Here is a 27,734-nt window from a genome sequence, read left to right as displayed (position 1 = left end):
AGAAGATCAGCCAAACATCTGATAGTTGTTCAAGGGATTGTGGTCCCTTCTATAAAAAAACAATTCTATTTTTAGAAATGATTATCCCTCTCAGAAGTATAAATCTTTTTAGATCTTTATGTATAAATAAATACTCTTCAAAAAATAAAAGTAAAATTTAAATAACTAAGGACACAGCACAGCATGCAATAATTTATCAGTGTAAAGACCTAAATTCTTAAAACTATTGAAACACTGAGTCACTAGAAAATGCCCCGGCAATTCTAAACTCCTCCTCCTCAATACAACAGAATAATCTATGTGGTAACTGTTTAGAATAAGGGGCTGGTCTTGGCACAAATGTCCGGAGTATGTACTCTCTTGCTGAAGGTCTGGGGAAATTCGGCACTGAACTATTAAGTCTAGCATCATCATCATCTTCCATCCTGGCCTCACCCACATCTTCTTCATCCAGTATCATGTATGAAGCCTTAAATGAATCAAGATAACTATGTTAGTAATCCAAAGTGCTTTTGCGTAGCCATTTGAAAGGTCATTTAAGGTTAATGTCAAAATTCAATACCCCCAAATGAACCTCTTGTCAGGACCAAAGTTCAGGCTTTGTCCAAATAAGAAAGTTCTTGCTAATTAAGATGTTGTGACCAAAATTGACCATGAATAAACAGAGGTATGTCATGAACAGATAAAACTATGGCAATGAGAAATACTTATGTACTTGCATACTTCTGCCTAAACATCCTAAACTTCATTGGTATTTTATTAGTAAAATTATATCTTTCAACATTGATTATAAGGTTGCTAAAGATATGTTATGCTCAAAATTGATATTTTAAAAAAAACTGATAAATACTATATCTTTTGAAATGTAAAATAATCATCTTTTGAACACACACAGAGTTAATACAAATGTATGTAGCATTACTACACTCTCCAGGTATTCACAGTATGCTTAGATGAATACAAAATCTGGCAGTTTTTATAAGAATAGACCAAATTAATTTGACAAGTGCTAGGGAATGCAGCTCCCAAAACATAGTTAATACATTCACTTATTCAAACAAGCATTTGATAGTATTGCGGGCAATACAGTAGTCCCCTACCGGTCCCTCAAAAAGTTCTTTAATTGTCTTACACTCCTGTGTATTGCCATTTATAATGAATTTGAGGATGAAGTCTGTATTTGAAAATATCGACCACAAAACATAATAAAATAAGTTTGTCTATATCACAGTAATGTGTTAAGTTTCCATGCTTAGTAAGGAAATTATGTTTATACAACCTTGTCATATTATTACGATGTGGGATTTTAAAGTAAATCCTATAAGGAATGAAGAAGTTGGAGTGAAAATACCAGTTTCTCGAAAAAAATCTAAGTTCAAGGGGGACATAATTCTGGAAATAGTCTTGCTAGAGTATTTAACCTTCTCAAAAATGTCGAGTGATAATAAGAAACATATATATGAAGTTTGAAGTAGATACATTAGGAAATAAAGAAGTTATTTAAAAAAGACAACATTTTTTTTCATAAAAAATCTAAGTTCAAGGGAGGTAATATTGATATTTTTTGTGCTAGAGTTATAAACCTTGTCACATATGATGTGGTTGATGACCAGGATCTTATATTTAAAGTTTGAAGTAAACACCTTAAGAAATAAAGAACATATAGTGAAAAAGCTGAAAAATTTAAATCAGAAATCTTGAAATTCAGGCTATTTGTTGCCATAGCAACCAGAATTTTCAACATAGGAAGAAAAGAAAAAGATGTGCATAATCTCCAGACTGCCATCTACCCATATTTCAAGTTTCATAAAAATATTTTCAGTACTTTTTGAGTTATCACTGGATCCAGTTTATGTGTTAAATTTGCCATATTTTCAGACTATTTGTTGCCATAGCAACCAGAATTTTCAACATAGGAAGAAAAAAAAAAGACGTGCATAATCTCCATACTGCCATCTATCCATATATCAAGTTTCATAAAAAATATTTTCAGTACTTTTTGCGTTATCGCGGGATCCAGTTTTGTGGACGGACGGACTGACGGACTGACAGACAGACAGACGGACGGACGGACAGACAGACGGACAGACGGACGGTAAACCTAAAGTCCCCTCCGGTTAAACCGGTAGGGGACTAATAAGACATATTCGGGAAGAATTAACTAGATTTCAGTACATTTCTGCAGCAAAAGTATTTCACCCAAATATGAGCATAGAATATATCTTTAATATAACTATCAATATAAGTATTTTGTTAGTAAAATTATATCTTTAAATACTGCAGTGTAAGGATTGAAAGGGAAAGAATTGGCTATGATATGTAACAATATATATTTCACAAATACATACCAGTAATATATATTAAGTTTGTGATATATATATAAAATGCCACAACTTACTCTTTGAGCAGCTTGGAACAATTTGCTGATGATGTTCCCTGCTGGACCCATCGGTCCTCCCCTAACTGGTACCTCTGAGTTCTGTAAAATTGTTGCCACAAAATGTTCGAGTTCCTCCTTGGCGTCAGGTCGTTCAAGAAGCTCTGATGTAAACTTTGACTGCAGGGAGATGTTTCTTGCGATGATTATTTCTGCCTGCATTACCATTCTTATAAGTTCCTGTAAAATAAAAACATAAAAGAAAATTTATTTCTATCAAAAATGTGTAAGTTTCCTAATCTTAAACCATTATGTCCAAATGTCCTGGCCTACAAAATATTTGGCATTTGCAAATTATCATAAGCTTGTCAATTAAAATGCACATGAACATATCTTAAATCATTATATCAAAAATAAAAGTGTACATGGACATATTTTAATCAACTAGAGAGCATACGAAATATTCCTATGATCAGAAATAAAGTACAAATGGACATACAGTTGACTCTCGGTAACTCGAAATCCAAGGGACTAGGTATTTTACTTCGAGAGAAACGGAATTCGAGTAACGTGGAACTACCGCCATTACGTTGACTTGGTACATGTATATACATGTACCTGATTGAATGTGCAAAGAAGTAGGTTTCTTATTGTTGTTAGCGGCAATGCTGCAATATTTAACCATTGAAATGACGGTAAATCACTTTCAGGTACAAATTATAAATGAACAAAAATATATCATTCAAAATTTAATACATGCATATTAATAGTGAAACATAAACACACAATTATATTTGATTTAATTGATCATCGGACAAAAACGAAATTAGCAACTATCGTGAACCGGAAGTACAAATTAATGAATGCAGTATGACGGAACTTTAATTATACAAATATCATTTACGTTGATAATACACATCAATACCTAGGCTGTTATTTGACTAACACCCGTCAGACTGGCACGAGTCAACTTTTTTAAAGAAATGTAATTAAATTTTAATTTAGTTATCTAACTGTTAAAACCAATTAAGTCGTGAAACGGATTAAAGACACTTTTACGACGTGTTAATAATACATGATGACCGGCAATTAAAAATTACTATGAAACGTGTAAATCACGAGTGACAACATCTCACCTTGATGTCGCCGACCTTTGATCAGTCGGCTGTTTTCACACTTCGACTAATTTAGATGAAAATATGTGGACTTTAATTGGCGGGACCAAATTTTCTTTTCGACTAAACAGGAGTCTCGGTAAGTCAAAATTTGACCTAAGCGGAGTTAAAATACAAAGATAAAGAAGGAAATTTGACGGGACTTTAGAAATTATTCGACTAAGGCGGAATTTTGAGTAAAGCAATTTTGACTTATTGAGAGTCAACAGTATTTCTATTAGACTTATCAGAAATAAAGTGCATATGGAATATTTCTATCATTTAACGTGGATAAGGACATATTTTTATCAGATGAAGTGCACAAAGACACACATGCTTTTTTTTTATCAAATAAAGTAAATATGGACAAATAAAATCAAACAAAAGGAAAGGGATTTTCTGCTGTATACACATCCGCATACTTAACTTTTACTTTAATTTGATGTGTACTTTGAACTATTTTGCTTATTTGGCCAAATGTGAATGTAAAAGTTCACCAAGTTTGCCCGTTAGTTTAAGTAGTAAGAACAGAATTCAAGCCAAGCTGTCCAAAAAATGCTGACTTATAAAGGTTTTTCTACCAAAAGAACAGTTATTACTTCTTTAAAGCAGAATCAAAGTGAAAAAGATCAAGGAAAATTACCTCATAACGTTTAGCATCTTGATTTGGAGACCTGGTCACTTGTGAAGCTTTAACACACGCTTGTTCTATCACCTGCTTCAATACAGGTATTTTAGGATCATCTGAAATATTGAAGAGTACGCATGAGTTACTACAAATATTTGCGTATTGTATTATTTGCGAATGTAATATTTTGTAATATTTGCGTATGTTTTGTATTGTATTATTTGCATATGGTATGGTAAGGTAACATAAGGTAAGGTATGGTATGGAAAGGTAAGATATTGCATGATATTGGTATGATATGATATTGTTATGGTATGGTAAGGAATGGTATGATCTTGGTATGGTATGGTTTGGTAAGGTAAGGTATGGTATGATATGCTTTGGTAAGGTAATGTAAGGTAAGGTATGGTATGATATTGGTATGGTAATGTACGGTATGGTATGATATTGGTATGGTATGGTAATGTAAGCAACTGTAAGGTATGGTATGATATTGGTATGGTATGGTATGGTATGGTAATGTAATGTAAGGTATGGTATGATATTGGTATGGTAATGTACGGTATGGTATGATATTGGTATGGTATGGTAATGTAATGTAAGGTATGGTATGATATTGGTATGGTATGGTAATGCACGGTATGGTATGATATTGGTATGGAATGGTATGGTATGATATTGGTATGGTACTAAGTTAAGTAAAGTTCAGGTATAGTATGGTATGGGTATGGTATGGGAATGGTATGTATGTATGTCTTTTGTTTGTATGTTTGTTTTGGGTTTTACGTCCTATCAACAAAGTATAGGTCATATCGTGACGTTCCAGCTTTACTGGTGGAGGAAGACCTCAGGTGCCCTTCAGTGCATTAATTCAGGCACGAACAGGCACCTGAGTAAAACCACCGACGTTCTGAAAGCTAGCTGGAGAGCTACCTCACATGAAAGAATCCAAAGTCCCTGTCAGGATTCAAACCCACAGCAGTGAGGGGCAAGGGGTTTGAAGTAAATGACCTTAACCACTCGGCCACGGGCGCCCCATATGTATGTCTTAAGATCCGCATTCGGCAAAAAATGATTTAATTAGAAAATCCTGACTATATGCACCAGTGCCTTAATTTTGATGAAGATAAAATGTGAAAGGTTTGATTGAAATCCCCTGGAGCACTGAATAACTTATTTAGATCCAGCAAGTTGCCACACAACATTCAGCAATCAAATACTAAGATTTATCAAATATAAAACCTCTTTAAAGCCCCTAACCATACTTGTATTTTTTCTACATGGAAAGAATAATGTCACTGGCCATCAAATGCAAATCATTTAGTTCTTATTAATACCATGTTTACTCCTAAGCTCCTTGCATTGTCTATGTCTTTTCATGCTTTGCATGCTTTAATAAGAAAATACTGCTGTGACTCCTTACAGTTATGACATAAGATGACACGCTATACAGAAAAAAATATATAAACAAAGATGAGCCCAGTCACGAAAAAACCAATATAGTGCGTTTACGACCAGCATGAATCCAGACCAGCCTGCTTGGTCTGATCAGGATCCATGCTGTTTGCTTACCAACCCTATTACAAGTAGAGAAACTGATAGCCAACAGCATGGATCCTGATCAGACTGCCCGGACATGCAGGCTGGTCTGGATCCATGCTGGTCGCAAACGCACTATGTTGGTTTTGTCGTGACGCGGCTCATACATTGTATTGTTTTTCAATAGTGCAGGTAAAATTTTACTGATTTTATAAGGCAATGTTATATGATCCTTCCTGCTAATTAGCATATTACTTCTTAGTAGCCATTATAGGAATGCCATGGTATTTCAGATTAATAAGTCAAATTACAATTTTGTAAATTTATAAGTGAAATACAAAGATTTCTTTATTGCTTTCATTTGTCATAATACCTTTGGCTAACATTTTTGTATATTTCATGTAATTTACCTACCACAAATATGAATAAAGGCTTTAAATATTGATTAATGACAGACAAAATTATACAAGCACGGCCAGCAAAATCAATTGTCCGTATTGTCCAAGTTGTCCCACAGCCTGGATGGACAAGTGGTAATTTTTTTAATACTTTACTATATAAAAATCATAGGGTCAAGGTAAAAAAATGCTTATTAATAACATAAAAATGAACAGGTGAGTTAAAATCAGATTTTGCCAGCCTTGGACAAGTATTCGTTTTTTTTTCTTTCTCCATGAAAATTCCAGAAATATATCTTACCATTCTCCATAGCTTTTAGAAGGGCAGCATGTATCAACATGGGCATTAGATGAACTACAACGTCTGCTGGTTTTAATGATGACAGAAAATGTAGGACCTTTTCTGCCTCTTTTGTATCATCAAACAACCGTTTCTGGCGTCTAGCAGGAACCGGTCTGGCTGTCTGCCAAACCTCTACCCATACATTACCAGGAATCTGCATACGCTGGCTCAAATGACCTGAAACAAATTATATATTTCAGTTAAATACATCATTCCATAAAAGACATTACATGTACAAATGTTAGATCACAATACTACAGGATTGTTTAGAAAAGTGATACTTAGGTATCTTTCAAAGACAATAAAAGATAACCACATAACTATATAATTACAATGATGACCATTAAACTGCAAAGATAATCATATAACCACAATTATTATGGTAACCATATAACCACAATGATAACCATATAATCAAAATAATGTCCATAAAACTGCAAACATAATCATGTAACCACAATGATAAACATATAGTCATAATAATGACCCTATAACTGCAAAGATAATCATATAACCACAATGATTACCATAAAATCATAATGGTGACCATATAACTGTAATGATAACAGCCCATTCACTTCTTAACCTTGATATCCTATGTTAGGGGGAGGTTGGAGGGGGGGAGGGGGCTGCAATCAATGAGTTTTACTATGAATCTTAAGCATTATAAATTTTATCACATGCCAGTCATATTGAATTAATTGAATTAAAAAAACCCAATTTGAACCTAATACATAATTATACATCATATTAAAAGGAGCATTTATGAAGACTTCTCTGAAAAGGTACATTCATTAGCGTTCTCATCTATATGATGTGACCATTTTGGTGAAGTTGAAATAACTGTACCTTCAATTGTGACATCACCATTGTCATCTTCAACTGCCTCTTCAATCCAATCTCTAGGTGAATACCATCTTACAAAATCATCTAACACACATCCGGGGTTAGCAGCCTGAAAACATTTTATAATAAACCTTACATCACAGACCCTGTATAATACAAAATACAAATAATATGAAAAGATATAAAATGATACATTACAGAAAGAAAATCAAGCATATTGTCACCTTAGTGCAGTAATGGATTAACTCCTTATGTAATTTAATATGAGTTAACCTGTTACTGCACAAGGTGACATTATTATGAGGATCATTTTCCGAATAAAACACAAAAGATCTTTCTATTTTTCTGTTTTGGAAATCATTGCAGGAGAGGGGGTCTCGTATTTCCCATTGTAGATTGGTAAAATTTTTTTTGCTTTACATGCTGAAAAGATAAATTCTATTTGAGCCATGTCACGACAAAACCCACATAATGGGTTTGCCACCAGCATGGATCCAGACCAGTCTGCGCATCCACGCAGTCTGATCAGGATCAACACTGTTCGCTTACAAACCCTATTACAAGTAGAGAAACTGATAGCGAACAGCGTGGAACCTGATCAGACTGCGCCGGCTGGTCTGGATCCATGCTGGTCGCAAACCCAATAAATTGGTTTTGTCATGACACGGCTCATTTCTTTTTTTTTATTACATAAACACTATCAAAGGAAAATACATGATATTACCATCGAAAACCTTTCACCATCAAGATCAAACCAGTGATCATTCTCTCCCTATTAAACTTAGTGTGAAGAGAACATGCAACAAATTATTTTTTGTTAATAATTCTAAAGTACATGTAATTGGATATATAACCAGACCTGGGGATGATTACATTGATCAGTAATTGATTTAATTACAATTACTTTCAGATTTTATTGTAATTGATTATTATTGATTACTCAGACTTGCCTCTGTAATCAATTAAATTACAATTACTTTAAGAGAGTAATTGATTGATAATTGATTACATTCAATGTAAAGAAGAATACCTAATTAAGGCCACCCCTGAATTAAGACCGCCCCTTTAATAAGACTATTTTTTACAAGGTTCTTTATGTCAATGGTTACATGGTCCAGAGTTAAGAACAACCGCTTATCCACATTTAAGACCACCTGATAAATAATTGTTTATTTATAACCTGTCTTTTTGTACCTATGAACATTTACTAACAGAAAGTACTACAACAAAACAGTTGATCTTACTATACTGTAAAATTGAGTAAAATGAAGCTATCATATAAATGATTGGAAAAGAAACAAACTTACTTTAAATGACTCCATGTCTGACAATAAGCAAGCACTCTGCATTCTAGCTCTTAGCTCAGCCCCTTCTGCTGATGTTCCAAGTCTGTTAAAATATTAAAGAAGTGATGGGTGGGTAATGATGTACAATGTAGAAATGTAAAAATTTAAACTATATGTATAATCATATTCCTTATGAAAATCTAAACTTGTTTATCCTATAATAAATAGTTTTGACCATCCTCATGCTTTAAGAATTGTACTCCTGCCTTCTTACTTTCTAAATCTTATAAATGTATGTACACATACAATGACAGTTTATTCCCTATATCATATATATGGCAAAGCTTCTTAGCCTACTTCGTAGCATGTTGCAGCCTTTTTCATTAAAGGGCCATAACTTAGTCAAAAATCATTCAACCAGGAATTCCATGTGATATGCACATGTCCTTGAGATACAAAACAATCCTGTAAAGTTTCATTCAAATTTTATCACAGGCAGGGTGTTTCAAATAGAATGGTCTGGAAACGCTCTATGTAAATCCTACTCACTATAATTAAGCATGTCACAGTATATATATACGCAAATTATATAAGTGTTCAAGAAAAGGGCAAAAAATAAATACAGGATTAAAAATGAAAATTCTAACAACAAACTTGTGAAAAAAGATAAATATTTCATGTTTTTAAAGCCATGATCTGTTGAAAAAAACATAGATTGCTTGTTCATGATATTTGCCATCAAACACCAACTAAATAAACATCAAATATTTGTAAATAACATTGAACAATATTATAAAATATTTAAATGATACAATTAAATAACAATTTTCTTTGTAAAGTCAATTTCTATTCTGTCATTGAACAATGCAAAAGTTTAAACAAGAGCACAGCTACGCGGAGCATTATATGCCCGAAAAGTGTTATTTTTTAGTAAGGATGAAGCATTTGTAAAACATGGGAATATTTCATATATGAATAAATGTTGAAAATGAAGTAGAGTTAAAAGATACCATTCAGAATGCTTCGTTTTAGTTGTGAAGAGCATAACTTTGTCACTCAGTTGTTATGTATAATGTATAGATGTAAGTGGTGTTGGACGAACATATTCTAAAGAATCTACTGTTTGAGAATGTATTTAGTTCCAGCCAATCCAGCAAATCAAGTTTTTATCTTGTAAGTAAAAATGCTACGACGAATAGACGAAAAGACGCCAGGGGTATAACATAATATAAGCAAATTTTTAAAAGCATATAATTAATGTGCTCAATATAAGTGATCATCCTATGAAGTTTGACAGTCATTTGATATTGACCTTTGACATTGTGACCCCAATATAGATATGGATCTTTTATTCAATATAGGCAACCATTCTATGAAGTTTGAACACTGTTACAGTAAGCCAAATGGAACATGTGTTATGCTCCAGAAACCACAATTTTCAGTGTAAAGATCATTGTGACCCTGACCTTTGACATTATGACCCTAAAATCAATAGGGGGCATGTATTGAACATGGCTGTTCATCCTATAACATTTTACAGCTGTAGGTTGATTAATTCTTAAGTCATTTAGCAAAAACCGTTTTCAGTTTTAAGGTAATAGTGGCCTTGACCTTTGACCTTGTGACCCAAAAATTACTTAGGGGTCTTTTTCTCAATATTGACAATCATCCCATTAAGTTTGAACACTGTGGGCAAAATGGCACTCAAGTTATGCTCCAGAAACCACAATTTTCAGTGTAAAGATCATTGTGACCCTGACCTTTGACCTTATGACCCCAAAATAAATAGGGTCATGTATTGGACATGACTATTCATCCCCCTAAAGTGGGGGCACAAAAGTCATTCAATAAGCCATAATTCTGACAAAAATCATTGAACTGGGAAATGCCAATGATATGCACAACAAAACTTGGTAATGATCATTGTTTTTGACAAATATGAGAGAAAAAATGTCTTACTTAGCAAGAACTTCAGCATGCTCCTCTAACATATCTTCAGTCATGGGCGCCGGCTCTTGTGTAATTGGTATATACATTTTTTCTTCACAATTCACCAATTTTAAATCCTGGAATAAAGCAAGTCTTCCTTCTGGTTTGTGTGAATAACTATCCTTGAATGCTGTGTCACTTGACACAGATGCATTGCTTACACTTTGTCTCTGCTCCGAACCAGTCAATTCTCTAATCTGAGAATCAGTCAATGATGTATTTTGAGAACTAGTCTGAGAAATATTGACTGGTTCACATTCCATTTCATTGTCAGACTGGTTATCTTCATTATTGACAGACTGGTTACCCTCATTATCAGATTGATTTTCATCCTGCATCTGCTGCACATTTTCAGCAGTCTGGTTCCCCGCAGAAGTATCTTCATCTTTTTCACCAGACTGGTTATTTTCATCATCATTACACTCAAAGAATTCTTCTTCATCACTTGATTCACCAGAACTTGCAACTTTTTGAGAACCAGTCTTGTGTAATTTTTTTATTGCACTAGGATTGCTTGATTGTTCTGCAGCACTACAGGACATGTTTTCTGATGACTGTGCTTGATTCATGTTTGGATCATTATTCTGTAGAACATTGTTCTGTGGTTGGTTAATGAAACTATCGTCATGAGACATTGACCTTGACACCTGGGATGTCGAGGGGCCCCTGTACGGGGAATTTGGAGGGGAATCTGGCTCCCCAGTATAACCTTTATGGAGCTGTTCCCTCTTTTTCTTATGTTCTATACAACAGTTCAACATCTGAAAAATAGATATTTCAAAATAATTATGTATTTTAATAATGAAGAAGAATATAACATACAAATGAGCCTCGTCACGACAAAACCAACGTAATGCGTTTGCGACCAGCATGGATCCAGACCAGCCTGTGCATCGGCGCAGTCTGATCAGGATCCATGCTGTTCGCTTACAAACCCTAAAACAAGTAGAGAAACTGATAGCAAACAGCACGGATCCTGATCAGACTGCGCGGATGCGCAGGCTGGTCTGGATCCATGCTGGTCGCAAACCCATTATGTTGGTTTTGTCATGACACGGCTCAAATAATATTACCTAATGCCTTCTATAAATACTAATTCCTTATTTACAATTAATGGTTAAGATTAAGGGTATACAGCATCATTACTGACAAAATATCAATTACATATTAATTAAACTTAAAAATCCCTTATGTATGCTTGTGATTGGTGATATCTGAAGTGTGTTTTTTTTATTATTTTTATTCTGTTGGATTTAACCCTTAATCTGCTGGACTTAAACGTAATTGGCCTTCACCACGAGTATACATCCAGAGCTAGTCTGCAAAAATGCAATTTTACCAGGCTCTATTCTGATGGCTGTCTCATTCAAATTTTCATCTTGATATTCACAAAGTTGATAATGGATGGTTCCAAAAGTGGAAGCTGGTCAAGTCCATATAAGAAATTCAGCAGGCTAAGGGTTAAAGTCACACCAACACTGTAAAGGTCATATGGTGACTTTCAAGATTTTATGCATGAACCACCTGCCTTATATTGATGACCATTATTCTTTCAATTTAAATACTTTGGTACAATTTTCATCAGTAACTAACATACATGTCTGTTTAACAGTTCATTATAATATAAAACACACTTCACATTATCCTTCCAAACAAAACTTCTACAAAATGAGATCATGAGTTTCACAAAAAAAGTTTGGCATTAATATTGTCACAAAATTATCGGATATAAGACACATTATAGAATTATAGTCACTGTAAACCATAGCAAAAAGGGAAGGGGCGGTGGCCATGTAGTTAAGGGGACTGCCTCTAAACTTTCATATTAATAGGATTTAACTATAATAGGATTTAACTCTATACAAGACTGGAGTAGTACCTTGGAGAAATCATGATCAATAAATAGACAAATATTTATTTTTTTCACCAATTCTTACATTATCTGTTCATTAGCATACATAAATTGGTGTGAAAAGATGAATAAGACCTTCTATAGTTCTTTCTGTTGGGTGAAAAGGCAAGATTTTAGCATTTTATCATTCAAGCGCCTTGTCTGGTATATACCAAAATACAGTATTTAGTGTGGTGCTCCAATCCTTATTTTAGTCTTACTTCCCCTAATATGTGTGCAAAATTTCAAATCCTATGCTCACTCTGTGCTATTCAGAATAATCATTTTAATTTTGCATGATGGCTTAAAGATGAAAATGCTTTTAGTCACTATAAATTCTATCTTTTTAGAATTTTGGACCTCTTCTAAGTAGACATCCAATAAATATAGAAAAATAAAAACACAAATATTAATATACTATTTAAATTACCTGTAATTTCTGTTGGAGTAAGCAAGATCCCAAATTAGGTGGTCCTTTTTCTATCCTGAAACAAAAAAAATCAGGTTTAAACATGTTTAAACAGGTAAAGCACTTTATTTTTGTTTCAACTCATATATAAAATCAAGCTTACAAATCAGCAATCTAAGAATTGACAAGTTTTATTCTGTGTTTCTTTTTTAAGTTAACAAGAATATTGATCCACATCAAAAGGCACTTCCAAATTCCCCCTTGAAATGGTGAAAACTAAAGCCCTTCTTTGCTGACATGTAGGAAAATGTATTTTTAGCCAACAGACTTTGACCATGACTATATTAATCTCTATTTTTGTCAAAATCCCTTAAAGGAACTCAACTGACATCAGCTTCTTGATATCCAAAACCAATTATTAAAGAAACTCCACTGAGGTTAATAAGCCTCAAATTTTTCTTTTTAATTTTTCACATAGATCAACATGAGCACTTATAACAGAAATATAAATAAAATATAACTAAGAAATATACAAGAAATACATCGAAAATCATATGTTTGTGCTATTCTCTGTCTGATTCTAGTGAAAAGCATTTAAACGCTTTTCAATCTTGGGTCATCACTATTATGATAATTATTTGGAAAAACGGAAAGTGTTAATGATCTGAAATTTTTTACATAAGTTACTAGTATATCTAGCAAATGAAGCACTACAAAATAATATACAGCACTAACCCCTCAATAAAGAAGTTATTCTCCCATCTATATCTCATCTCTAAGATAAATTCCTGCCAGATCTGGGCCACAGCACACACACCGCCATGGTTATGGTTCAACACACACAAGCATATAGCCAATTTATGTAACAGACCATCAACCTGTGATGACTTTAACTGCTTAGGTAGTTCCTGAAATACAAGAAATTAAATACAAACTTATCTATTAACAAGAGCATCGCAAAGTATTAACGCTTGTCTTTTAAAAAAAATCTAAGTAAAAAAAGGGCATAACTCTAAAATTATTGCTTTCAGAATTATGCCCATTGTCTAACAACTGCACCTTGTCATGATAAGCAAGTATTCCAAGTTTTGTGTTGATATTTTTTAAAATGTATGAATAATGGGCTAAAGAAAAGTTATTGTACGACCAGGACGAAGATGCCACAGCAATCATAATACATGTAGCTTGGCATTTTCTTATGAAATAGACAAGGTAAAAATGAGATGACTTGAAATATGTTTTTGTTTGTTAGTTTTAGGTTTCACGTCCCATCGACACAGTATAGGTCATATCGCGACGTTCAAGCTTTACTGGTGGAGGAAAACCTCAGGTGCCCTTCCGTGCATTATTTCAGGCACGAACAGGCACCTGAGTAGAACCACCGACGTTCCATAAGCTAGCTGGATAGTTGAAATATGTTTTGGTAAAAAATCCTGTATGTTTACCCCCATACAATTCACTGACTCTAAGACTGACAAGTTTAGCACTATCTATTCTATGCTAATCCTTTATAACTAAATGTAAATGATAAATTTTAATGTTATAAATAGAGAATGATATTGAATGAGTGTAAGTTTAATACTGAATGTTTTGAACGAGTTGAATAAAATTATAATATGGCGAGCATAATATTATTTTATTCAACAAGTTCAATAAATTCGGTAATGAACTTACACAAATTTAACATTTCTTTTACTCATATACCAAAAATAAAGACCATTTGAAGTGAAAAAGAACCAATTTTCATTGATGCCCCTAAAGTGTACCAGTAACATTTTGCTCGTCTCAACGTTATGTTTATATAACACAAATGATGTCATGTCAAAATATATGCATGGCTGTGCAATACTATATTTACAGAGTTGCAAAAACAGCACGGGTATGTGATAAACCTTAATACTAAACTTTATTGCTTAACCCTTATACTAACAGTTACCCATAACATTAAAACCTTATAGTTAACCTTAATATTCAACCTGAAAGCTAATCATTAACACTAATGATATAGGTGGGTTATTATTACTAACCTTTGGTGGTTGTGGCGTGGTCTCTCGCATATCATCTTCTTCATTATCTGCAGATATTGGCTTAGCTGCATCAGGGAACAAGAACTGAAAAATACATGAGAATGAATAAAATTATCAAATTTTTATACAGTCATATTGAAACTAGAGCTGTAACATGTGTGACGAATTCCCTCACCATCTCTATTACATAGGATTTTATGAAATCATTATTTTTGAAGGTGAATCATTGAGTATTAAGTAGGGATGTCATCTGGAGCCGAAACGGCCATCTGGATATCCGAATCAAACATCCGGATGTTCGGATCGTTGTTATATTCTTATAGTTGGCTGATATGATGTAACCATTTTTTTCGCGACCTTTTTCAAAGTGTAGTATTTCGTTTCATTTCCTTTTTAATTGAATGTTACACGTGTATCAAAATAATTTTGGTATTGATTTTATTTTTCTATATAGAATATGACTGTTACTTACGATTTCAAATGAAATGAAAATCATCGCCGATTGTCTAAATTCCTTAATTTGTGTTATAATACACAATAACACTTGCTCACATTTGTGAAAACAAAATAAAACCCGTAAAAAATTAAAAGTTTCCATTGTTCAATAACATGCATACAATTTACACACGATGACCTTTGACAGGTGTGTAGCGGCTTTTCAAAAGAATCTGCCAATCTTTGATGTTTACCAACATGTAGACCTGGCTGTTTGATTCGTGTTCATAAGTGAAAAAACTGTGAAAAAAATGTTTTTATAAAAAGGCACATGTTTGATTAATACTAAAGGAACAAGCAATTATCATAGTATTGCAAGCAATCCATAAGTCCCCTACCGGATAGAACCCCATCAGCATTCTGAAGGGCCATTGGCCATTCACTAATGTGTAAATTTTTCTCTATTTTAAGTAAATTTGTTGGAAATGTTCTTTAAAAGTGATCACAGGAAAAAGTTTTTATGAACAGACAGACAGACGAACTGAAGGACACTCTAAAGTTAATATTTGAAACATCCCTGTTACCAAAATATAACATTTTAAAAAGCAAAATTCTTAAAGAGGAGATAACTCTGGAATTAAAGATGCAATTTCATAAAAAGTTTCAGCTCTTTTTGACTAGTCACAAATATTGTTATATTTGTCATGTTTTAAGCCTATTTGTTGCCAAGGCAACCAATATTTTTTCAAAATAGGGGGAACTGATAAGACCTGCATAATCTCAAGATTGCCATCTACCCATATGTCAAGTTTCATAAAAATATTTCCAGTACTTTTTGAGTTACCACTGGATTCAGTTTATGTGTACAATTTGCCATATTTTCAGTCTATGTGTTGCCATAGCAACCTGAATTTTCAACATAGGAAGAAAAGAAAAAGACGTGTATAATCTCCATACTGCCATCTACACATATTACAAATTTCATAAAAATATTTCTATTACTTTTTGCGTTAACACTGGATCCAGTTTATGTGTACAAATTGCCATATTTTCAGTCTATTTGTTGCCATAGCAACCAGAATTTTCAACATAGGAAGAAAAGAAAAAGACGTGCATAATCTCCATACTGCCATCTATCCATATATCAAGTTTCATAAAAATATTTCCAGTACTTTTTGCGTTATCACTGGATCCAGTTTATGTGTAAAATTTGCCATATTTTCAGCCTATTTGTTGCCATAGCAACCAGAATTTTGAACATAGGAAGAAAAGAAAAAGACGTGCATAATCTCCATACTGCCATCTATCCATATATCAAGTTTCATAAAAATATTTCCAGTACTTTTTGCGTTATCACTGGATCCAGTTTATGTGTAAAATTTGCCATATTTTCAGCCTATTTGTTGCCATAGCAACCAGAATTTTCAACATAGGAAGAAAAGAAAAAGACGTGCATAATCTCCATACTGCCATCTATCCATATATCAAGTTTCATAAAAATATTTTCAGTACTTTTCAAGTTATCGCGGGATCCAGTTTTGTGGACGGACGGACTGACGGACTGACAGACAGATGGACGGACGGACGGACAGACGGACGGACAGACGGACGGAGGGTAAACTTAAAGTCCCCTCCGGTAAACCGGTAGGGGACTAAAAAGTTATTTCGACGGAGAATTATCGTATCAATTTCAATAAAAGCTGTGATAATTAACATATTACTATTCTTAAGTGCATTTCTTTATTTGCTAATTTTATTTCTGCAGTTTTTTCATTTTCTCAAAATAAGGAGTCGACGGGTCCGTAAGCCGAAATATATGTAAAAAATAGCCTAAATAAGTATTTAAATTTTGACATAAAAATGTAAAATCGTTGCCGATGACAATCGCACGGGACTTAGAATATTCATCTTGAAACCTACAAAACTTAATTGTATTTGGTCACAGGAACTTGAAATTCTATCAATATTAATGATAATATCCAAAATATACCCCCTATACAGTATAAATATTTATAGTATATAGGGGGTATATTTGGATATTATCATTAATATTGGTTATTTGATAGAATTTCAAGTTCCTGTGATTTGGTTTATAACATACATGAAGATTAACAACATTCGTAATTATTATAGTAATTATTGATTTTTTTGTGGTCTGCAGAGATTATGATGTGTATTGTCAAATTAAGGTACAATATGCAATATGGTGTCAACACAATGTCTACTTCGATTATCTCAACGCATGTTCATGTATTTTTCACATTTTCTCAATATTCCGAAATATTTTATACGAACATCCGGATCCAAAAATCGGCTCCGGACACCGAATCGTGATTCGAACGTTCGGATATCCGGACTCCGAATGACATCCCTAGTATTAAGTATGTTAAAATGTCCAAGTAATATATAGAATTTTCAGTCTTAATATAAAATTGTTTGAACCAAGATTTTAACCAAGAGCACACGGGGTTTAATGATTCAATGTCATACTTGTACAATTTGGTCCAAAAGTTCCCCTTGTATCGGAGCATCCTTAGTCTTGCCAGCCTGTTTCTGTGGTTGAGAGACGTATGATGTTAGAGATGGGATGTTATACCCTACTGACGGTTCCGTTAACTTCTGTAACGCATTACTTATTTCTCCAGTAGAGTCTGAAATATACACAACACAATCTCTTCATGCCATAAAAAGATCTGTTTTTCATAATGGCACAATCACATTTCACCTAACAGTTTATGATTAAAGGAATAGGAATGGATGGATTGATGTCTGTCTAATATAAATATTCATCATTAAAAAAGAGGAACCATGACAGTTTTCCTATTGACATCAACCCTATAAGAGAGAAATTCGTGTTTTAAGACACTATTTTTTACTTGAGAAATAAGTTCATGGGCGCCGCCATTTTGGCGTTCTGTCATTTTCGCGAGACAGACGAGACCGAGATTGTGACGTGTAATACCCACTTCCGGTATAGGTGTATACGCTGGTACAACTGAAATATATCTTGATGAAGAACTTATTAATTTTATTGCGTACATTATATATTATTTATGAAAACATCATATGGAACTGAATTGCTTTAATTAATTAATTGAAGACGCCGCGACATTAATTATTATTTCTCCGATATTCAAGCTTGCTGATGACCACATGATTTAAGCAATGACTGCTTAATTTTCAAAGATAAACCATAAATTTAATTTGGGTACTATGAGAAACTTCTTCAAATTGACGATATATCCTTTTATTTTGTACTTAATTTTCGCTAGACAAGCTGTCCAAATAGGGTACATCGTCGGTTATGTATCTTTTTTTTCAGGTAAAATACCAACTAAATGCAATATATATCTACTTACCAAATTCCTTTCCCCGACAGATACGCATTTCTACTACCGTATATTTAATCCAATAAAACAAAAAAAATCATAAATCTACTTAATATTTAAAATGATTGTTGGTAACTGAAAAAAATGTGTTGCTATTTTATGACGTGCTGTAATTTACTACAGTATAATTTGACAGGTGTGGAACCTAATTCCCCCTAAGGTCATTCAGTTCACTGATGAAGCGTAAAAAAATAGATGTCTATTTCGTCATTAGAATATTTGACAAGGGTGATTAACCAATCAGGGCAACATTGTGCATGATCAAAAGGTCTGTCGGCACAGAGGCATACAAGGAGCAATAAAAATCGTCAGTACACAGTGTGACAGGAGCATTTGGTGCAAATTAGGAACAATTAAAATGGACAATGCGCAGTTTTAGACATAAGTAGTAAGAACCAGCAATTGTGTGAATAAATTATGCAAATAAGACTTTTGAGCAGCCAATAAAAATGATTTGCCTGCAGTTAATATTAGGCTACGATTACGATGCGCAGCATCATACGTTGACAGACACGTGAATAATTTACATTTCAAAAGAGTTGCTTATATTTTTGAAATGTGTACATCAATTATAACATATGTTCACACCTTTAAATTTGAAAGTCAGAATCAAACTGCAAAAATTTAATTATATGTACTATTAAGAACACGTTTTAGTAGGGTTTTTATAATGGAAGTGGCTAGCGTACGGGCCCGTACGGCTAGCCAAAAGTTTTAGCCGTATGTGAGTCACGTACGACTAGCAAGGACACGCTGTATTGGCTAGCCGTACGGCACTTTTCAAAATTTTATGGAAGTCGAAAATGCATAAGTTATTTTATGACTTAAAGCGAGGATTTTAACCAAGAAACAGCATTAATTGTCTTTGGATGTTAACTTTTTAGAGATTAATCGCCTTGATCGCTATATATATATCGATCTTTGTCAACGCAAGATGTCGAGAAAAAAAATAGCCTTTGCTTGCATTTACACCAATTGAAATAGTTTACAAAATTTTGATAATAATCCTTTTTTGTTTCATTAAGTTTAATTTTCGACACCTTTTATATGAAAAAAAACAACAACAAACACTGAAAATGATTGTTGTTAGGCTCTTGATAATTGCGACAATTACCGACGGTACTGTATAGAAGTTTGTCCATCAAGGAAAGTTTGCATGTTCCGTGAAAGGCATTCTAAAATTCTATTGTCAGTCCCTGGATAGGTTTTAATTAAGGCTGATTAATTGATTGACTGTGCTTTTATGTTCGATATTTATCTACTGTTTTGAAAATTATATAATTATTTTTGCATTTCACCGTTTTTTTTCATTCAATGTTCTTTTTATTTATTTATTCCACTCCGATCATTTTTTATTCGATCCATGTGCTTAAAATTAACAAAAATGATTTAATAACTCATACAAATAAAACAACAAATGATAAGCATGAAAATCAACAATTTTATAACTTTCAACTTCCATATAATTTTGAAAAGTGCCGTACGGCTAGACAATACGTACAGTGCCTCCTGGCTAGTCGTTCGTGACTCACGTACGGCTAGAACTTTTGGCTGGCCGTACGTTTCTTTATTTTATTTATTTATTTTTTTTTTTTTTTGATATTGTTACGTATTTTGAACCATAAAAAATCTCCTCTACACCTCCTGTTAAAAATTAAATTGTCTGGTCATTAATATTTCCTTACGATTCAACTAGATTTATCATGAATCTAAAGATGTGGGGAAATGACATCACGCGCACCTGTTTTTATACGGCCAATACACAAACATGGCCGCGCTTACTGATTTGTAGATATCGGTGATTTAGCGATTTAAATTTTGTTATCATTCGTTTAATATTATTATTTGGCGGCAGAAAATTTGCAGACTTATTATTTATAGTATTCTTTTTCTGAAATCAAGTTTTTATTCTAACCTTGTCTTTCCCTTTAATAATAATTTCCGTAAAAAAAATGATTAATAATAATTTCCGTAAGAAAAGGACTATTTATTAAATATTTTGTAAAAAGATAAACAAATCTATACTTCCAGCATAGGACCAGGTCAAGAAATCTTTCTAGACATAATATGGTAACTTAAAGATAATTATATTAAACAATTTGATATCACTGTCCTTGATGCTAGCGTATGGCAATTCACAATCAGAGCTGAATGTTAAGAGATAAAATTACAAATAAGTGCTACTAAAAAACTAAGCTTCAAATTTGATACAGGAAATATATATTTGAGCTGATTTAAGTATGTGGACTAGAACATTACCTCAAATGATAAGACATGAAAATTTATTAATATTATAATGGAATCTTACCACTTTCTCTCATTTCTGAACCAAACCCTCCAATCAGCTGATCTAAAGTCTCTTTTCTATGACAAAGTGCCAAGAAATTTATCAGATACTCTCCTGAAAAGGAAGGAAAAAAACTTTGACAATCGAGCAACAGAAATTTCTAGGTACATTTTCCTTACAATGATATACCTATTCAATAAAGCCATTAGAATTTGTATTTCAACATAGTGTTTACATGAAGTTATTTCCAAGAATATATAAAAAATTACATCCAAAGTAGTTGTTTCCAAGAAGTTATTTCCAAGAAGTTATTTCCAAGAAGTAGTTTCCAAGAAGTTGTTTCCAAGACTTTGATTCCAAGAAGCAAATACACATTCCATCCAATTGCAAGAAAATATGAAAATTGTACCTGTACAAGAAATTGATCAAGGGTAAAACTAATGATCTTTCCCATAGAATTGTAAATCTATCAAACACACAACAATTTGGCACAATAATTTGAAATTTACACCAATAGTCTGAAGTCATTTTGCATTGAGGCCCATTTTCTACTGGGTGTTGCTTTTTACCCGTAAAAACAGACATGCATGTTGTGTTACATGTCACAATGTACATAGACTTATTAAAATATTACAAAATTTACCCAGCAAGCATTGTGGATCCTCTGTCATCTGTATTCTAACTGACCAATGAGGAGCTTGGAGAGGGTCAAGGTCACTGAAAGGTCAATGCAACAAATTCAGAATTTTTGGGACAAAAATCTATCCTTTCATGTACAATTAAAACACTTTACCTTTGAAAATATTTGATTATTTTTATGTTTTTTATTTCCTTGTTTTGTTTTGTTTTACTTTTTATCAGAAAATAAAAATATTTGTTAATGTTGAGTTTTTTCTTTATTTTGTTTTTCTTTGTCCTTTTTAGGACTTTTGCTTTTTTATCTAAAAAAAAACAAAAAACAACAAACAAACAAATCACTTCTGTGTGGGAACCAATTTCTTCAAAAGGGCACATTTGCTGCATTTGGAACATTTTTAAATTTCAGCAATTTTGAATTATGCTTAAATTGTACAAAAAAATACAATACAATACAATACTTACGAATAGACTTGATTTTCTACAATCATATCCTCAGATAGACTTGGCCATGTGCAGTATAAACTTAAGGCACTGAAAGCCAAATAAATAAATAGATAAATGATACCAGAATATCTTAAAATATTAATGAGTTTATAATCAAAATATTAAAGAAATTATTAATATATAGCAGTTTTAGATTAAAACATCTATGCCCTTGCAGGGGGTACCTTTACCGGATTTGAAAATCCTCAAGTCAAAGTCCTGGCAATCTCCTTGTGGTGAAAGGACTGAGGTGACGTCTGACTTGTGAATAGTTTAATACAATAAAACTTTCTGCATTTTAATCCATACATTTTATCAAAATCAAAGTGCGTGTTTCCAGCTTCAATAACTATACATACAATTCTTCATACTTTATTCTGTATAGAGAAACAGCCCTTCCCTCAAACTGACAAATATTCACTAAATGAAAGACTGTAACATTTATGACAGGATTCCTACCAAATAGTTGTAAAAAGTTGTAAGTACATACCTGACAGGGTCCTCACATGCACCAAACGGCAGCTGCTCAAACCCAGAACATCCAACTTCATCATCAAAGTCTAAATATATAATAACACATTTTATTGGTAAATTTTTTATCAAATGACCATCATTAGCTTTGCCAAAATTTGACACAATTTTTCAGATTTTGTTTGATAGGAAAGTTCCAAGATATGAAAAAGACTAATCAAGGTAAAAAAAAGAACAACAACAAAAATGTAAGATATGCAGAGTGACTATTGCTAGATACAATGTATATACAGTTAAATGGAGCAATATTCTTATTATAAGTGATAATATATGTACACAAGGAGTGATGTTAAAAGTAGATCAATGGTGCTGCCCGGGTGTAAAAAGTCCATGCTTTTCCAATGATTTCCATTGAATATGAGAGGCTGGAGTATTAGAACAAAATTTTCAAGCCTTATCAGGGCTGAGGCTGGAAAAAATGGGCTGGAAAAACGGGGAAAAAACTTGAAACAATTTTCATGCTACATTAAATATTTTCCATGTTTTCCATGAAAAAGCATGGACTTTGTTCCATGCTTTTCCATATACATTACATTTCAAAAGTTTCCTATTGTTTTTATTATAAATCAAACATTGTGAAAGTGATTTATAAACCATATACAAAAAAACTATATCATTCATAATCCATAAAGCAGCCTTAAGCTTTTATCTTCAGTTAGAAAACAATTCTGTGTTGTTTCATACTAAGTATTTTACTAATTCAATATTGGAAAAGTGCATCTCATCATTGTTAAGCCTTCTTCAAAACAACAACCTGTGAGCTATTTATAATGCATCAGTGACATTTGATTCCAAAAATAGAAGATAGGGAAACAAACAAATTGTCCATTTTACAAATTTAGATATTCTAAGAGAGCGGACTGGTATATTGGAGATATCAAGGGGTTTCATTATTTTTTAAGTATATTTTTTGCCGGAAAATATCATTTCCACCTTAATTTTTTTTACTGACAATAATTATGAGTCATTTATCTAAAAATAACAAATTTTCCCTTTAGAAAGCTTAAGGCTGCTTTAACCCTCTGAATATCTTAAATTGAATTGTCCATCCTCTATTTCTGGAAAGTCCATTAAGCATTTTGGGGATATTGGGATGGAAATATAGCGTTGATCAGCAAAAGGGAGTGGTGGCCTAGTAGTTAAGGTGTCTGCCTCTTAACCCAGAGATCATGGGTTTGAGCCCTACTCGCGTCACAACCATGACGTTCCTTCATATGACACTAGTACTGGTTGGTTCCAATCATGGGTTCTAGCCCTACTCATGTCACGACCATGTTTCTTCATGTGACACCAGTTCTAGAAAGCGGACTCGAAAGTGATTAATATAAGTTGCAAGAACTTGTTTCGCAATCGAGGTTTTATGAATATGTTTAAACCAACTGTATAGAACCAGGTGAGACTACACCTATAAAAAGCTGGTTTGCCTGACTCTATACCTGGTTTCAAAGGCTGATCAGTTGCAGCGGGTTAAGGGTTAGAAATTTATATTTATATCTTATTGCATAATGTTAAAAAAAACTCTCACAATCATACAATAAATACTTGCAAAAATGTTAATAATTGTTAACAAATAAATGCATTCCATTTACCTTAAAGTTAAAATAAAACACAAATCAATCAAGTGCTTGAGCAAAGAGACAAAAAAATGCTTTTAAATCTTTTTAAACAAATGATGAGCAGCTCATATATGTAATATCTAGAACAATTTAGCCACGCTTCCATTGTTTTGGTGCTAATTTCCTTTTTCTATTATCTAAGAATTAAATGTACATTTTTTTTGCTTTTAACTATGACTCTATTTGCACCATGCAGTCTTCTTCAGAAAAAAAATTGATGTTTATAAAATAACAAATGATAAATAATATTTTTTTTGTTGGTGCAAACTTTACAATGTTGTGTTGTTGTTTTTAATCAAGACAAACTAAATCCTTATAAGAGTTGTTTTCTTTTTTTTTTGGACTCCAAAACTTAAGCTTAACTGGTGGAAAAAGACCTCATGTGCCCCCCATGTGCCCCTCTGTACATTACATCAGGTACCAGCTAGCACCTGAGTATAACCAATGAAATTCAATAAACTAGCAGGATAGCTTTCGCACATGAACAAATCCAAAGTCCCTTGCGGGATTCAAACCTACTCCAATGAGGGGCTGATGGTTTTGAAGTTAGCAGCCTTAATCACTTAGGTACAAGCAACCCTAAAAATTAATCACTCGGGCATGAACGGACCTAAAAATCAATATCACAGGCATCAAAAATCCCTGGCAGAATTTTGACCCACTGTGATGACGGGCAAATGGTTTTGAAGTCAACAGCCTTAATCACTTAGGTACAAACAGCCCTTAAAAAAAAAAAAAATCGCTCAGGCACAAAAAACCCTTAAAATCAATTGAACAGTCGTAGGTAGACAGGCTTACTGATAAATAAACGATTCATGCTAGGGAAAAAAGCACATATCTTAAGCAAATTTTAGAATTATAGAAACCAAAGAGAAAAACATGCAGCAGCAGCTGTTCTACAAATCTCCCTTACCATTTAACTTTCTCACTTTGCTGCTATGAACTACAATATATATTGTACAAATATTTAACAAACATGCAACGTGAAGGTTACATAGTTAAAGGCACATTATGCCTCATTAATGAATAAATATTTCCTTCTTTAGAAAGAGCAAATGTAAGTTTTATGTTTATAAGGAACTGTGCAGCAATTATCTATATTTCTAATATCAAATTTGAGCATAGTATATCTGAAGCTTGTTTGTTTGTTTGTCTGGAATTTTTCCTCATTTTAACACATTTATTAGTCATATCATAGGTCAACTATTTCACATGATATCTGAATCGGCAATGAGAGACAAATAACCATTAGACACAGTGTCCAAGATTGATTGTCACAGGGAAATTACACATTGCCCGACAATTTAACCAGATTAAAGACAGTAAAAAAGAATCTCTTCTCACAGATGTATTGAAACTATTAGCACTTTTTTATCCTAGAATAATTTAGTGGCACAATAATATAGATAATATACCTGGCAGAGGCTGTGTCCATGGGGAGTTGACCCAGTCATACAGCATATACAGGAACCGGACAGCAACCGATACAGGTGGTCTCGGATCAGCTACAGAACCCTGTGTATAGATTCAAAAAGATAAAAACATTTACAAGCTGTGATTTGTTTGTTGATGTTCCTTAGCTTTTATATCCATGCAACATGATCTATTGGTAATAATCACACATAGTGCGTAACGCATTGTGCGATATCCAAGATAAAGCCTGTTTCTACACAAAAAAAGTGTGCATTATTTCAAATAAAGCATATTTATAAGTTCAAATGGTTCATGTACAGTATCCCATTCCCATAGACAAAACAACATGGGTCTTTTGACTTTATTATAACACAGGCTGTTATTTAAGAATTTTTTCACATTGAGGATTGGCATTGGTTATAAGGTACTGGGGATTTGGCCCACAGTTTAGTAGCATGTTCATCTATAGCATGCTAATAAACATGTCAATACATGTTAAAATGTGGAATACTTTCTCAAACCATCACAATTTAAAATGTCAAAACAAGTTTTCCTTTACTTAGTTCATTCATTTGAAAAACTAATAACACAGGTAAATCATGTAAATACACAAAATGGTCCACAACATTTAGAAGCCACACTTAGCCTGGAAAACAAATATTAAACAATAAAATGTTAATAAATCTTTTTATCACACACCCATGCCGATTTTGGGACTCCGTAAATATGGTATTGCACGGCCGTGCATATATTTTGACGTGACTTCATTAGCGTTATACAAACATAGTGTAAAGACGCGCTAAATGTTAGTGTTATACTATAGACGCGTCATTGAAAAATGACCCTCGTTTCACTTTAACCGGTATTTATTTGGGTATGTGATAAATAGAATATTAGATTCGTGTAAGTTCAATACTGAATTTATTGCACTCGTTGAATAAAAAAAAATTATGCTCGCCAGAGGCTCGCATAATATAATTTTATTCAACTCGTGCAATAAATTCAGTATTGAACTTACACTCATTTAATATCCTCCATATACGATAACTTATTTTGTATGCTATTATAATATCTATCATGTTATTTGATGTACTCACAAGTTTTGATTTAAACACATCTAGAAGTCCAGCAAGATGGTTATACTGAGCTGGTGTCCTTTTTAAATGTACCATAGCAAACTCGATGTTCGAGCCGGGCAACACACAGGTACCCTGGTACAAACGTCTCCATTTCTGATGAATCTGCACAAATACTGGTACACAGCTAGAAGAGAAAAAGGAACCAGTCAACAAAAAAATATTGAGCAAAGCTTAAATAAAAGGAACAAAAGCATTTACAATGTAAATGATATTATAATAATATGTAAGTTAAAACATATTAAAATGCTTATATTCATTTCTGAAACAACTTGGTCACTTTACAAATAATACAGGAATGTTTGTTTGCTTGGTTTTACGACACACCAACACAGCATTGAAATAGAAAAGATGATTTTGGCTAACCGCAAGTGTTACAAACAAAATTTAACTTCAATGCAACACCATGGGGGTCAAAACAACCATCTAAGAGATGCATACACAGACACCAGGTTTTATAACCTTATGGCCAGTACTGGTTAGTTCAAGAAAACAGACTCAAGCGTGATTCAAAGAGACTACAAGATTTCTTCACACTCCAGTGGAAATAAACATATTCGCTGCGTCACGACAAAACCAACATAGTGCGTTTGCAACCAGCATAGATCCAGACCAGCCTGCGCATCCACGCTTACCAACCCTATTACAAGTGGAGAGACTGATAGCAAACAGCATGGATCCTGATCAGACTGTGCCGATGCGCAGGCTGGTCTGGATCCATGCTGGTCGCAAATGCACAAAGTTGGTTTTGTCGTGACGCGGCTCAATCTTTAAACTAAACCAACAACAATATATTACCATCCAGCATCTGTGAGAGCTATGTTTACAGAGGACAGTAAAAGTTTGGCTCGACTCTCTCCTAATACTGCCTCCGTGTTGTTGGTGGGACTCAATGTCACAAAATCCTGAAGGCCATAC

At 33.3% G+C, this 27,734-nt stretch overlaps 1 protein-coding gene across 1 annotated transcript; it reads right to left on the bottom strand.

Moving 5' to 3' along the window:
* LOC132741413 (rab3 GTPase-activating protein catalytic subunit-like) lies at positions 1–27,734 on the bottom strand (the record flags this gene model as incomplete). The annotated part of the gene is given in 18 exon segments (XM_060729564.1): positions 1–469; positions 2,399–2,617; positions 4,175–4,275; positions 6,398–6,616; positions 7,289–7,394; positions 8,593–8,674; positions 10,531–11,321; positions 12,882–12,936; positions 13,596–13,768; positions 14,888–14,971; positions 17,813–17,973; positions 21,020–21,112; positions 21,642–21,715; positions 22,100–22,168; positions 22,611–22,680; positions 25,683–25,782; positions 26,778–26,943; positions 27,615–27,734. Coding segments are annotated over 18 exon segments (2,929 nt in total), but the record flags the coding sequence as incomplete, so codon positions are not given.

Source organism: Ruditapes philippinarum, unplaced genomic scaffold (assembly GCF_026571515.1).
Source record: "Ruditapes philippinarum isolate M1 unplaced genomic scaffold, ASM2657151v2 ctg8431_1_1_1_1, whole genome shotgun sequence".
Taxonomy (NCBI): Eukaryota; Metazoa; Mollusca; class Bivalvia; order Venerida; family Veneridae; genus Ruditapes; species Ruditapes philippinarum.
The sequence above is the reverse complement of the archived record's forward strand: the minus strand, read 5'-3'. Positions and strand labels throughout refer to the sequence as shown.